Source organism: Phoenix dactylifera, chromosome 9 (assembly GCF_051530095.1).
Source record: "Phoenix dactylifera cultivar Ajwa chromosome 9, Ajwa_hap1_PhDact_Kaust_v1.1, whole genome shotgun sequence".
NCBI lineage: Eukaryota > Viridiplantae > Streptophyta > Magnoliopsida > Arecales > Arecaceae > Phoenix > Phoenix dactylifera.
The window spans coordinates 12,560,933-12,575,598 of record NC_143198.1 but is presented as its reverse complement, the minus strand read 5'-3'; the positions used below and the strand labels follow the sequence as shown (position 1 = coordinate 12,575,598).

At 51.4% G+C, this 14,666-nt stretch overlaps 1 protein-coding gene across 1 annotated transcript; it reads right to left on the bottom strand.

Annotated features, from left to right (window-relative positions):
• Positions 1-11,979: 11,979 nt before the first annotated feature.
• On the bottom strand, positions 11,980-12,966 carry LOC103697230 (uncharacterized). Its single transcript, XM_088704226.2, has one exon. It carries the CDS (start codon positions 12,725-12,727, stop codon positions 12,329-12,331), a length of 399 nt encoding a protein of 132 aa, XP_088560352.2. The 5' UTR covers positions 12,728-12,966; the 3' UTR covers positions 11,980-12,328.
• Positions 12,967-14,666: the final 1,700 nt, after the last annotated feature.

Here is a 14,666-nt window from a genome sequence, read left to right as displayed (position 1 = left end):
GTGAAATATATTTAATAATTGTTAACAATGTTACTGTCGACCTCTCACTAACAAAAAGATCAACAATAACGGAAAAAAAATTGTTAAACATAACAAGTAAATATTTGTAGCAAGATAGAAAAAATATATTCTTATATTAAGACATCCGATCTTTTTTGATTTAATGCAAAAGATTTCGATTTCTCCTGTTTTGAACTTAAGCAGTTATTTTCATTTTTGTTGAAGCATTTTTTTTTCTTATGATTGTTTCAACCTGTTGGGGGGAATAAGATTTTTTCCCCAAATGACACAAATGCCCCTAAGAAGCCGCACAACCTCCAGCCCTGGACGGCCGAAGTCGGCGTCCGACCTCGGAACGCCCGACCTCAAGACGACTGACCTCGAGACCTCCGATCTAAGAAAAACCCCGATGTTCGAGGTCTACTCTTGTCAACCACCTACTACGGCCGTGCACCTCTGAGGTCCGGCCGAGGACCATACCCTGACGCCCCTCTGGCATTTATTGCGCATGGCCGCTGTAACCCTTCGGCTCACTCAACAATAAATGCGGATCTCCGGCTTACTCCACAATAAATGCGGATCTCCGGCTTACTCCACAATAAATGCGGATCTCTGGCTTACTCCACAATTAATGCGCATGGCTCCTGTCATCTACGGACTCTCAGCTCCCCACGGCAAATTAGCCCAGCAGAGTCTAGTCGACTATGATAAGTCTCTGATCTCGGCCATACCTCCGACACCAATGCAATAATTCGCCTGGTAGCGTGCTAGTTCGGGTTGTACGACGCCCTCACCGCCGACATCAGTGCAATAATTCGCCTGACCGTGCGCCGACCTGAACAACATGCCGAGCCATACTACGGCTTCGCCCTGTTACATCGCAGGTAAACCGACCCCCGCCTATAAAAGGGAGCCTTCGCCTCTCAGGAGGGGGTTGGAAGATTGATGCACTCTACAGATACTGTTTATCTCTCTTTTTACACTATTCGCCCCCTCCCTGACTTGAGCGTCGGAGGGCCGGCGCCGGAAAATCCGGCCACCGGTTCGTGTGCAGGCACCCAGACGGAGGACGCCGCCAGCTGACGGATCGCCGCCCCGCCGCGAGGATCTGCTGCTCCTTCTCTCCGGCCGCCCCAGACGGAGGACGCCGCCCGCCGACCGGTCGCCGCCCCGCAGTGGTGACTCCCCGCTCCCTCTCCTTGACCGAAGATTGCCCCCGGGTCCAATTTCCAGCAACAGTTGGCGCTAGAGGAAGGGCCCGAGTAGCAATCATGAAGTTGAGAAGTAAGGGAGCCTCTAACATCTCCCGGCGTCCCCCGCAAAGTCCCGGACACTCCGTCGGAAATTCCCCAACTCCGGCTGACCCAGTCCCTCAGGTCCAGCCGGAACAGTTCAATGCCCTGGTACAGCAAGTCCAGGCCCTGGCCGCCGCCGTTCAGGGCCTGCGGCGTGAGGAGGCTTTACCGACGCTTTCCCCGCAGGCCCAGGCCCCGCCGGAGCGTCTCCCCAACGGCCCAGTTCTCCCCGGCCAGAATTTACATGGCTCCTCCAGAGCCAACAATGAAGAGCGAACTTCTCCCCGGAGGGAGCTACCGGGGGAAGATTTCAACAGAAGACTCCAGCCTTCTGAGGCTGAGTCAGCCCCGGACCGCCGTGAGCCGGCGCAGACCACGGCGACAGTTCCGCGGGTGGGAGAGCTCGACAGAAAGGTTGAGCACTTGGAGCGCCAAATCGCAGCGCTCCACGGTAAGAAGGCGAGGCAGGAGGGAGACTTTGAGTTCACCACCAAGTCTCCCTTCTCCTGCCAGATCGAGGACGAGCCGGTTCCCGCGAGGTTTAAAATGCCTCAGGTGGAGCCCTACAGCGGAATCACCGACCCTCTCGACCACCTGGAGAGCTATCGGGCCCTCATAGCCCTACAAGGGTCCTCGGAAGCTATACTTTGCAAGGCCTTCCCAGCAACCCTCCGAGGGACCGCTCGGCTTTGGTTTTCTGGACTGAAGCCGGACACGATATCCTCCTTTGAACAACTCGGCAGGCAGTTCGCCACCAACTTTGCTGCCAGCCGACGTCAACGACGGACGTCAGATTCCCTCTTGGACATCAAACAGAAGGAGGGGGAATCTCTTAAGGAGTACCTGGACCGCTTTACCGCCGCCACATGGGAGGTTCGCGAGCTCGACCAGTCGATAGCCATGTCGGCTCTGAAGACTGGGGTTCGCTCCTACCGACTCCTCTTCTCCATCGAGAAGAGCTTTCCGGCCGACTTCACCGAGATGTTGGCCCGGGCCCGGAAGTACGCCAAGGCCGAAGAGGCGGTCGCCTCCAGGCGGGGGGCAATTGAGCCCGCCTCAAAGAAGCAGAAGAAGCGCCGCGAGGAGCGCGGCCGACAGAGGAGCCGATCCCCCCGCCATGAGAAGAATCTCCCCCGACTGAGGAGCCCGCCCCGTCAGCAAGGACGACCTCAGCAGAGGACACCTCCACGACCGAGGTCCCCGCTACGGCCTCGGATGCACCCAGGGAGGTACGACAACTACACACCCATCAATGCTCCCCGGGCCGAGATCCTGATGGAAATTGAGGGTCGGGACTTCTTCCGACCCCCGCCGCCTATGCGAGACACGGGAATTGAGGGTGGAAGTACTGCCACTTCCACCGAGACCGTGGGCACGACACGGAGGACTGCATCCAGCTCCGGGATGAGATAGAAGCGCTCATCCGTCGAGGAGTACTCAACCGGTTCGTGAGAAACCGGCGCGAGGAAAGAAGGCCGGTGGAAAACGTCGCACCAACCGAAAATCCGGACGACAACAGGCCCATCGCCGGCACCATCAACATGATTGGGAGGGCCTCAGCAGGAGCAGTCGCCCAGGGAGCACCCCCGAAACGCCTCCGCGCTGATGAAGTCATCTCGTTCTCGGACGAGGACTTAGAAGGGGTCGAGACCCCTCACGATGATGCTGTGGTCATCTCAATGATTGTAAATAGGTTTGATGTAAAGGGTGTCCTAGTTGACAATGGAAGCTCAGCCAACATTTTGTACTACCATGCCTACCAAAAAATGGGGCTGCCAGAAGGACATCTCCGGAGAATTAATGCTCCGCTGGTCGGGTTCACCGGAGATTCGGTCCCGGTTGAAGGCGAGGCCAGCTTCCTTGTTACGGTTGGCCTCGCCCCCCGGGAGAGCACTGTGAGGACGGACTTCCTGGTGGTCCGTCTGCCCTCGGTCTACAACGCCATCCTTGGGCGGCCAGGGCTAAAGGCCCTTCGAGCCGTGGTTTCAACCCGCCATCTGCTCATGCGGTTCCCCACCGGCCAAGGAGTAGGCGAGGTCCGCGGAGACCAGCTGGTCGCCAAACAATGCTACATGGCGGCCCACGGAGCAAAGCAACCAGCCGAGGCGACGATTCAGCCTACGGGCCCCTCATTGCCCATAGAAACCCTCGATGCGAGGGACACCCTTTGGAAGAAGCAAGTAGAGCCCGGTGAGCTCCTTATTCAAGTTCCACTACAAGAAAATTTTCCCGAGCTAACCGTGCAGGTCGGCTCCGGCCTCGGCGCCCGCGAGAGGGATCGCCTCGTCAGCTTCCTGCGGGACAACGCTGACGTCTTCGCCTGGTCGCCCGCGGACGTGCCAGGAATTGATCCTGAGGTCATGGTCCACCGACTCCAGGTGAGGCCAACCAGCAGGCCTGTAAAGCAGAAGAAAAGAGGCTCCGTCCCGGAACGACAACGAGCTGCGGCTGAGGAGGTGGACAAACTCCTCGGGGCCGGCTTCATCCGGGAGGTCTCCTACCCGGATTGGCTCGCCAACGTAGTCCTCGTAAAGAAGGCCAATGGGAAGTGGCGTATGTGCGTGGACTACACCGACCTAAACAAGGCCTGCCTGAAAGACAGCTTCCCCCTCCCGAGCATCGACCAGCTCGTCGACTCCACTTCAGGACACCAACTGCTAACTTTTATGGACGCCTTTTTCGGGTACAATCAAATCCGAATGGCGCCAGAAGACGAGGAGAGGACGGCCTTCATCACCGACAAGGGCACCTACTGCTATAAGGTGATGCCCTTTGGCCTGAAAAACGCTGGGGCCACCTATCAGAGACTGGTCAGCCAAATTTTTAAAGACCAGATCGGCCGGAACATGGAAGTCTATGTGGACGACATGCTGGTAAAGAGCCGAGCGGCGGAACGCCACATAGCCGATCTCAACGAGACATTCGCCAAGCTCAGGAGATACCAAATGAAGCTCAACCCGGCGAAGTGCGCGTTCGGGGTCACCTCGGGCAAGTTCCTGGGTTTCATAGTGACCCAGCGCGGAATTGAAGCCAACCTGGAGAAAATCCGGGCACTGCAAGAGATGTCGCCTCCAAAGACAGTTAAGGAGGTGCAGCGGCTCGCGGGGCGGGTTGCCGCCCTGGGAAGGTTCGTCTCTCGGTCAGCCGAGCGCTGCCTCCCCTTCTTCAAGAGCCTCAAACGGCCGAAAGACTTTCGGTGGACAGAAGAATGCCAGCAGGCCTTTGAAGAGCTTCGGAGCCTTCTGGCCTCTCCCCCGCTGCTCACCAAGCCCCAGAAAGGCGAGGTCTTTTACTTATATCTGGCCGTCTCCCCAGCTGCAGTAAGCTCAGTCCTCGTCCGGAAAGAGGACAAGCTCCAAAAGCCGGTCTATTACACTAGCCGGGTTCTCAGGGATGCTGAGACCCGATATTCTAAACTTGAGAAGACCATCTTCGCTCTCATCATCTCGGCTCGGAGACTCAGGCCTTACTTCCAAGCCCACACGATAGCTATATTGACCGACCAGCCTATGAAGCAAATATTGCAGAGGTCGGATCGTGCGGGGAGGATCGCCAAATGGGCGGTCGAGCTCGAGGAATTCGACCTCGAATATCGGCCCAGGCCGGCTATCAAAGCTCAGATACTCGCCGACTTCATCGTGGAGTGCACCCTTCCGGACGACCCCGAGCTGCCACCCGAATCCGTGGAGGAGGCCCCGAGGCAGCCATGGGTCCTGCACTCGGACGGGTCTTCGACCTCGAGGGGCAGCGGGGCCGGACTTTTCCTCACCAGTCCAGACGGAGTGGTCGCCGAGCAAGCTTTGCGCCTCGAATTCCCGGCCTCGAACAATGAGGCCGAGTATGAGGCTCTCATCGCCGGGCTCAAGCTGGCGAAAGAGCTAAAAGTGGAAGACCTGACGGCCTTCAGCGACTCCCAGCTGGTAGTGAACCAGATCCAAGGAGATTTTGGAGCTAAAGAGCCATCCATGCAAAAGTATCTCCAAAAGGTGCGGAAACTCATATCTGCCCTGAATTCTTTCAATATTCAGTATATTCCCAGAACGGAAAACCTCAGGGCAGACCAGCTATCCAAATTGGCAACCTCCCGCATGAGCGAGCTTCCCAAGGGAACAACGCTCGAGTATCTTCAGATCCCCAGCACGGAGGAACCCGAGCCCACCATGTGCATCGACTCCGAGCCAAGCTGGATCGATGGGCTCGTCTGCTACCTTCAGGACGGAACTCTACCTCATGATAAGATGGAGGCTTGCCGAATCAAGCGCCAGGCCCCCCGGTATGTCTTGTACGAGAATAGACTCTATCGGCGATCATTTACTTCTCCCCTTCTCAGATGCCTCCGCCCCTCCGAGGCGGACTATGCCCTCCGAGAGGTCCATGAAGAGATCTGCGGAAATCACCTGGGGGGTCGGGCATTAGCCCATAAGGTCCTGCGACAAGGATATTATTGGCCCACACTCCAGAAGGATGCAACGGATTTCGTCCGGAAGTGCGATCGGTGCCAACAAAACGCCAATATCCAACGCCGACCTTCAGCTCTGCTGACCTCCATCATCGCCCCCTGGCCGTTTGCCTAATGGGGGATCGACATCCTGGGGCCCTTTCCCCTGGCCACCGGACAGAGAAAGTTCTTGGTCGACCTTCGGCGACTCTCCTCTTGGTCGCCGTTTGCCTAATGGGGGATCGACCTTCGGCGACTCTCCTCTTGGCCGGCTCCAACTGCCGGCCGAGCCGCCAGGCCTCCTCTTGACACCCTTGGGCGATAAACACCAAGGCGTCGAGCTCGTGAATATGCTGCAAAGGAAGAAACAGAAATGATCGTAAGTCGAAAAGCACGCGAGTTCGCTAATAACTCAAGGAAAATTAAGAAGAAAGCTTACCCGGGCAGTGTTGCAGTAAGCACTGCCAACAACCTCCCCCAGCGGAATGTTCCGGAACTCGGCCCGGTCCGCTGGAAGCATCGCACGCCGAAGTACGGAGCGTGCGACCTCGGCATCGTGAAAAGCCGAGCTCCCCTCGGGAATAGGGGAGTCCGACTCGACTGACTCCTCCCGGGGAGCCCGGGAAGGGCCTGGCATGCCCGAGCCCGAGGTCCCGGAGCCGCTCGCTTCGGGGCCTCGAGTTGGCTCGGGCCCTGGGCGCTGCAGCCGGATCGTAGACGGCCCCTCCCGCTGGGCAATAGGGGCGGGACAAGGAGGGGCCGATGGACCCGCCTCGATGACGACCCGCGCCCGCCTCGGGTCAACTGTGGAGGCCCCCGCTTCGGGGCCACTCGTCCCGGCCGACGTCGAAGCGCCGTCCAACCTCGCCCTCTTCCAAGGTTGGGGCATGGCCCCCCCGGCCTCGGCCTCTCGCCTTCTCAGGCGAGAAAAAAACGACGTGTTGCTGGTCGGCATATGGGGAATATCTGAAATCAAAAATTTCGTTAAGTGACAGACCAATGGCAGTAAAAGCAAAGGATAAGGAAAGAAAATAACGCAACCACCCTTACCCTCGGGGCGCGCCGAGCTCAGACCCACGCTTGCTAGGGCGTCCTCCCGCAGGAGCTCAGTCAGGTCGTTGCCCCTCCCGAGGGCTCGCAAAGAGTCCAGGGTCCTCAGCTCCCTCCTTGAGGGCTCGGAGAGCTTGTTGAGGGCCTTCAACCGAGGGTGCCCCCACGTCGGGTCAAACCCCCAAGGCGCCTCGGACGCCAGGAAGAAAAATTTTCCCTTCCACTCATGAATCGAGGAAGGGGCGCCCTGAAAGAGTGACATACCGCCCCGAAAGGCGAAGTATAGCCACCCTGCATCCGCCGGATTCTTCTTCAACAGAAAACACCGGCGGAAAAGACCTACTGAGATCGGGATCCCGTGCCCGAGGCACAGGGACGAGAACTCGACTATCGTCCTCCACGAGTTCGGAGCCAACTGCGCCGGGACGAGCTGGTACTCGGCCAGCAGGTTGTTCACGAACTCGTGAACGGGAAACCGCAGGCCAGCCCAGAGCGTCTCGCGGTAGACCGCGATCCGACCTGGGGGCGGCTGCGTCACCCTGTCCTCCGGCCCCGCGGTTTCAAGGCGAAACCCGGGCTGGAAGAAAAAACGGGAGCGGATTAACTCCAGCTCCTCCTCTGACAGACTCGACCCTACCTCCTCGGGACCCAGACCCATTCTTACAGAAAAATAAAGGGGAACTGAAGCTAGGGGAGGAAGAAAGGAAGGAAACCCTAGATAAAACAGGGTGAAAACCTACTGGACATCGCCGGAAATCGCTCCGGGCACCAACGGCAAGGTTCGGTTGAGGAAGGAAGTAAGGGAGAAAGACAACAAAAATAAGAGGCAGCCAAATAAAACCTTTAGGGCAACCTCGAGGGGTTTATATAGACCCCCCTGACGGCCCAGATCAACAGGGTCGGTTCCCATCCCCCGACCGGGTTACGCCACGTGTCGACCTCGGAGGCCGAGGCACCGTATTCACTCCGGATTAATAAATCGGGTACGAAATCGAAGCGTTGTCCCATCGGATCTCGGGGCCTCATCATGGGTCCGCAGAATCAAATCGTCTTGAGAAACGAGCGGACGCCGCCCCCGCTCCCCTCATTTAATAAGGCCCTGAGACACGTGGAGCCCCGACGTAGCCTCCAACTCACCAGATCCATGATCCGGTAGCACGAGGTCGGAAACGTCCGACCTCAGATCATGCCGCGTGTCCATTTTGAAACGTAAAACGGCACACTCATTAATGAACGGGGAGCCTCAACCACAGGATCGGGGCGCCGTCTCGTCGAGCTCGAGGACCCTCATCATGGATCCGCCGCACAAAGCGACCTTGGCGATCCAAGAGACGCCACCCCCGCTTCAAGAAGCGTAATGATGCGAGCTTCATCATAAGTTCGCTGGATAAAGCAGCCTCGAGACGTCAAAGGGCGCAGGTTTCACCATGAAAACTCCGAGAAGCACAAGGGTGCGGACGAGACTCGCCCCCCAACTTTAGCAATAGACTTTACTTCCCACGTCCGAGCCCACAAGCCGCTCGAACTCGGAAGTCGGGGGGTAGTGTTGGGGGGAATAAGATTTTTTTCCCAAATGACACAAATGCCCCTAAGAAGCCGCACAACCTCCAGCCCTGGACGGCCGAAGTCGGCGTCCGACCTCGGAACGCCCGACCTCAAGACGACTGACCTCGAGACCTCCGATCTAAGAAAAATCCCGATGTTCGAGGTCTACTCTTGTCAACCACCTACTACGGCCGTGCACCTCTGAGGTCCGGCCGAGGACCATACCCTGACGCCCCTCTGGCATTTATTGCGCATGGCCGCTGTAACCCTCCGGCTCACTCAACAATTAATGCGGATCTCCGGCTTACTCCACAATAAATGCGGATCTCCGGCTTACTCCACAATAAATGCGGATCTCCGGCTTACTCCACAATAAATGCGGATCTCCGGCTTACTCCACAATTAATGCGCATGGCTCCTGTCATCTACGGACTCTCAGCTCCCCACGGCAAATTAGCCCAGCAGAGTCTAGTCGACTATGATAAGTCTCTGATCTCGGCCATACCTCCGACATCAATGCAATAATTCGCCTGGTAGCGTGCTAGTTCGGGTTGTACGACGCCCTCACCGCCGACATCAGTGCAATAATTCGCCTGATCGTGCGCCGACCTGAGCAACATGCCGAGCCATACTACGGCTTCGCCCTGTTACATCGCAGGTAAACCGACCCCCGCCTATAAAAGGGAGCCTTCGCCTCTCAGGAGGGGGTTGGAAGATTGATGCACTCTACAGATACTGTTTATCTCTCTTTTTACACTATTCGCCCCCTCCCTGACTTGAGCGTCGGAGGGCCGGCGCCGGAAAATCCGGCTACCGGTTCGTGTGCAGGCACCCAGACGGAGGACGCCGCCAGCTGACGGATCGCCGCCCCGCCGCGAGGATCTGCTGCTCCTTCTCTCCGGCCGCCCCAGACGGAGGACGCCGCCCGCCGACCGGTCGCCGCCCCGCAGTGGTGACTCCCCGCTCCCTCTCCTTGACCGAAGATTGCCCCCGGGTCCAATTTCCAGCAACACAACCTATAAAAAAATAAAAAAGAAAAAATTAGCAATAAGTATAAAATTTAAATAAATAAATAGAAAATATATCTCCACAAACAATATATAATAACATTCATTGATAAAATTTTTCTCCTAACAAAGGGTGGGCACTGTAAACCTTCCTATGGAGTACATAGATTGTCTCCTGGCCCATTGTTTGGTCCTATCATTCCAAACCCATTTGGTTTGAAATTCTACATAAATCAAAACTCAGTGCATGTTCATACATTGTATCTGCTTCAAACCATTATGCTAATTCTATTTTATGAGTTACAAGCAGTGCAATTACATCTTCCATTTGTTGGTTATCATTGTAAATAATGGCCTGTTGATTTGGCAGATGATAAGGTAATCGCTCAATTGGAGGATGTTGTCCATAAATTTCAAACCCAAAGGTTCTTCAACAAGCTTCTAGTGGGGATATATCTACAATCAAGATACTGCTTAATATCAACAATCACTTGATAGTGGTTGCCTATTTGTTATTTGGAGGGACACTGTTATCCTCAAAAGTAACAATCAGGACCTTTGTAGACATATTTGTAAAGGTAACGGAGAACAATGATTAAATTCCAAGGATTCTTCATAATTATTTTTTTTGGAAAAACATATTGGCCAGCTAGGGTCCATATCATGCAAGATAAGCATTATGAAGACAAATCTTTTTTCAAACCAACCAATCCAAAGTTAGCAAGACTCTGGTTTTTATGGATTTTTTTTAAAACTAATTGTATGTTAGGAAAAGTGCGTGGTGAGAACCTGAATTTTTTTTTTTTTTTTGGTAATGGAAAACATTGATTAAACAACGATTCTTCATTGTTTTGGAAAAAAATATTGGCCAGCTAGAGTCCATATCATGAAAAATGACCTATTATGAAGAGAAATATTTTTTCAAACCAATGATAGAAACTAATAGATAAGCAAGACTTTATGCCAGACTAAATGCGAAAAAACATGGATTAAATAGCAAGAACTTTTGAACAAACATCAATCATCGCAAACAAATCAACCAAACACTTCAATAAAACACCGACAAGAATAATAATACCCATGCAATAATGCGAAGAATTCTAACTATTCAAAAGCACATACAAAAGTTTTAACTCAGGATAGGATAAGAAAGAAGAATAGAAACAACAAAAATTCTTTATTCTTTTGGGGAAAAACATGTCAGCTAGCTGGAGTTTTTTCTATTTTTTCTGAACTTTGAAGAGGACTTAAACTTTTTCTCTCCTTTCCATTTAATAGGTTTAGAGATGTGATATGCTCAGATCTTAGAAGAGAGGTGGCAATCAGACCCGGTCAGATCGAATGCAGATTAGGTTAAACAACAAGAACTCTTAAACAAACATTGATTAAACCAATATCCAACATCTTCCACTCACGCATTAGTAGGTATGAGGTTATCGTGCGTCTCTCTCATTAACCCTATTATTGATTCTATTCATACAACTGATGGCCGTACAACTGTCTAGCACAATTGTAAGTTGCGAAACCCTTCACCAAATCTTAAAAAAAAGAGCTAGTATAGGAATTTATCTAAAAATAAATGCTTATTATGTCTCTAACCCATTTGATAGTGTTGGACTAAGCATCTCTAATCTCTCTAAGGGCTATTCTTAAAACCACTATGTAATACACCCACAATTATGTTGCTATACTTAACAACAACAATCTATTGACGATGAGTATGAAATATGATGTGTTATCAAATGATGTTCTCTCCCCCTCATGTCACTTTGCAAGAAAACATAAATTTGTTATCAAATGATGTTCTCTTCGCCCTCATGTCACCCACATTATGTTGCTATACTTTATATATATATATATATATATATATATATATATATATATATATATATATATATATATATATATATATATAGTAGGGGTGTTGTGGGCTTTCGCGCCGCTTTGCAATCTGTGTGGCTTTCTTAAGATATTCCTCTCTCTCTTGAATCCCATCCCAGCAAAGACGGCAAAGAAATCGATCTCGAGGAGAAGCATCCGGATCTAGGAGGCGGCGCCTCCAAAACCCCACCGAAAAACAAAGATTCCAACGACAATAAAGCTAATCACCCTAATTCTGAGGCCTCCTAAGATTTCACTAAAAAATCACCAATCAAATGGAGAATGGCAAAGATTCTAAGGGGAAGCTCACTAGAGATGATCAAATCAACAGCGATGAGCAGTGCAACCAAAAATTCATTTGCCCACCTTCCCCTTACTGCATTCGGTACCGTCATCGAGTCTCATGACCCTTTGGCCTGTGGCGCCGAGTGAGTTCCACGCCTCGTCTCAAAGCGATCGTGTGGCTAAAAGAGAAGCCCGACGAGGATATCTTGATCGATGACTAAGATCGTCAGATTGCTTGACATCTATTGCACCCTCATCTATCTCTTTTGTCTCTCCATCAAATTCGGCTTCCCTCTTATTATCGCCTTTGCCTTACAATTAGTCAGGCCGATTCGATCAGTTGACCCAGCAACCAACAGTTCCAAAAGATTGTAATTTCTTTAAATAATTTTTAGTATTTTTAAATTCTATCAATATTAAAAAAATATTTACCATTTGATACGCAATAGCGGGAAATGCAAGCGCTATCCGTGGGACATTGAGAGAATTAAAAAGTAATTTTCTTAAAAGGACAAAATACGATAAGAAAACAACGCACAAGCTACAGTATCCCCACAATGCCCACATCCCTTGTCGAAATGTCCTAGCAAAGTCTCTAGCATTCAATCTATTCCTAAAATACCAACCACCGTACAATACAATCCCCACTTCCCCAAACTCCTTCAGTGGCAGATTATTGCACCGGGCGCACTCTCCAGCTGTCGGCGATGGCGGATCGGGTGCACCGCCTTTCGCTCTCCAATCAGCGCTCGCCACGTAGCCCGAATATTCGACGTTAAGTCGTTCATCCGGCGGAGCACATGCGAGAGCGATTTCTTTCCGACTCACTACTGCGACTTCGGGTGTCCCTCCTCTCCCTGCTCGCCTTCCTCCTCCCCCGCCGACGCCTCGCCTTCCTCCTCCCCCGCCAACGCCTCGCCGCCTCCTTCCGCCGCCTGCGGCTCTTGGTGCGCCTCCTCCGGGAGGCCGGCGACGTAGTGGATGAGCTCCTCCCCGGTGCGCTCGACGGCTGTCCCCTCCGGCGTCGGGGAGATCCGGAGGAGGACGGTGACGGCGGCGAGAAAGAAGCCGGTGGAGAGGAGGAGGGGCCAGAAGAAGCTGACGACGGTGGTGAAGCTGGGCCCCACGCTGAGGAGTAAGAAGATGGCAGCGGCGAGGGCGGCGGCGCCGAGGAGGTGGAACCGGAACTCCACCGCCAGCCCCAAGAGCCTCTCCTGGATCGCCATCGAGCGAGCGAGCTCGAGATTTCTCTTTCTGGTTTCTAGGGTTTGATGGAAGAGAGAGGAAGAGGGCCGGGAATGGTTTTTTATCTGATGTGGAGAAAGTGGGAAGAAAGGAAGGGGGAATTAAATTGATTGATTGATACTTTGATAGGGAAAGGTTATCTCCGCTCCCAGAGATTCTTCCTTCCGCCGAACGTTTGTGGGTCTCACTCACGGAAGGGAAAGGGTAAAAAGGTCGGTCTTCCAAAAATGCCCCTTGTTCTTCTGGATATCTCTCTGGCATTATAACGGCATGTTATATATTATTAAAAAATATAACATCTTGAAAGCCATAAAATCTAGCGGGACCCTAAATGGAAGGGTTTTAGAATCTAACATGGTATCAGGAGCCTTCCTACTATATAGATAAAAAACTTATTGTTCATCTTGCTAACATAGACTTTATTTAGTAAATAATAATTCCATTGTAGTTTAAAATGATGGCTAGCTGTAACGGCTCTTAGAGTATCAGAGAAGATCTATGTCAAACAACATATATTACTAAAATAATATCCTTTGGTAAACCAATAAAAGAAATATATTTAAATTTTAATTTTAACTAATTAGAAAAGATAATTTTAACTAAATAAGCAATACTGTATTTTAACTAAATAAGCAATACTGTATTTTCATTATCAGACACTTTTCTTATCTCTAGCAATTAATTTTTTTCTTAGAAGGATTTATCACTAAGAATCGATTTGACTGGGGTGCCGAGAGTTCGACAGTTGATTGTTTAGACTGTAGAGATCGGCGGAAGGTCACGATGTGCCTCCAAAATAGTGAGGTGGTGCTCGATATGCTTGGATGGCGACGAGTCAATGCTAGTCGGTCCTGAGATGGTGTAGGGAAGAGAAGATTGTGCTCAAAGTTTTATCCTGATGCCGAATCCGACATATAACAACAAAGGCGAAGAAGTCTTCTTATTGGAGAGTGTCTACGAAGGATCTCCGATGCTTAAGTAAGATAGACTCTAAAGGAACAGTGGAGGTATTGTGAGAGTGGTAGAGCGATGACACCAACATATATAGAGCTCAAGGGCACTTTCCTGGAGGGTCCTTCGGGATTAGTTTGTATAGTGAGGGTCGCTGTCCGTCGTCGAGGGATTCAGGTATGTGGATGGCCATCTTTGGTAACCCATCGCATGTCTCGAAGGTCACCTGCAAACGTTTCGTTCATGCATCTCGCCCCGTGCATCTTGTCCATGCGGTTAAAGAAACAACTCGCGATCATGGCTGAGGCATCGCCAACGGGGAGAGATTTTGAAATTCGAAAGACTCTCTGTGCATCTTTGGGCTAGCCACATGGTGGGTTTTAATTGGTCGGTCTGTCACGTCGGCTACGTCGGTTCCAAAGCGTATCACTTGCTTCTCACTTTCGAAACCGAGTTAACTTGTTGGCTCGGGCAATGAAAGTAAACTTGTCGGTGAGGCCTACCAGTCGAGGTGATTCATGAAGCCGAATAAAGTTGTGCAAATATTCCACTGCAGCTGCCCTTTTGGTTTTGTTGCAAAGATCTTTGGGATAGTGCATTTATAAAGGATGTGAAAGTGCATCCTATATTCTTCAGTGTTTAGCATGCTGAATTTTTTTTTTTTTTGAAAACCATGGCTGAACCTGATCAGGTTACCTACGTACCCCTTCACAAGGGGGATCAAGCCACACGTAGTTCTTTTTAAGTTTCAAAAATGCAGTGGAAAAATAAATCAAACAATTTAATTCATGCATGCTTACAAGATCAAATCTAGAAATCAGCACATTAAGAACACATAGGATTATACTGGAATCGTTTAAACAATTATGCTAAAACTTTTATGCATGATTAACTATTAGATCTGAAACTTAAGAATTCTATTCCAATTAGTCTCCGAATATCCATCGAATGGATTCTGAAGATATCTCC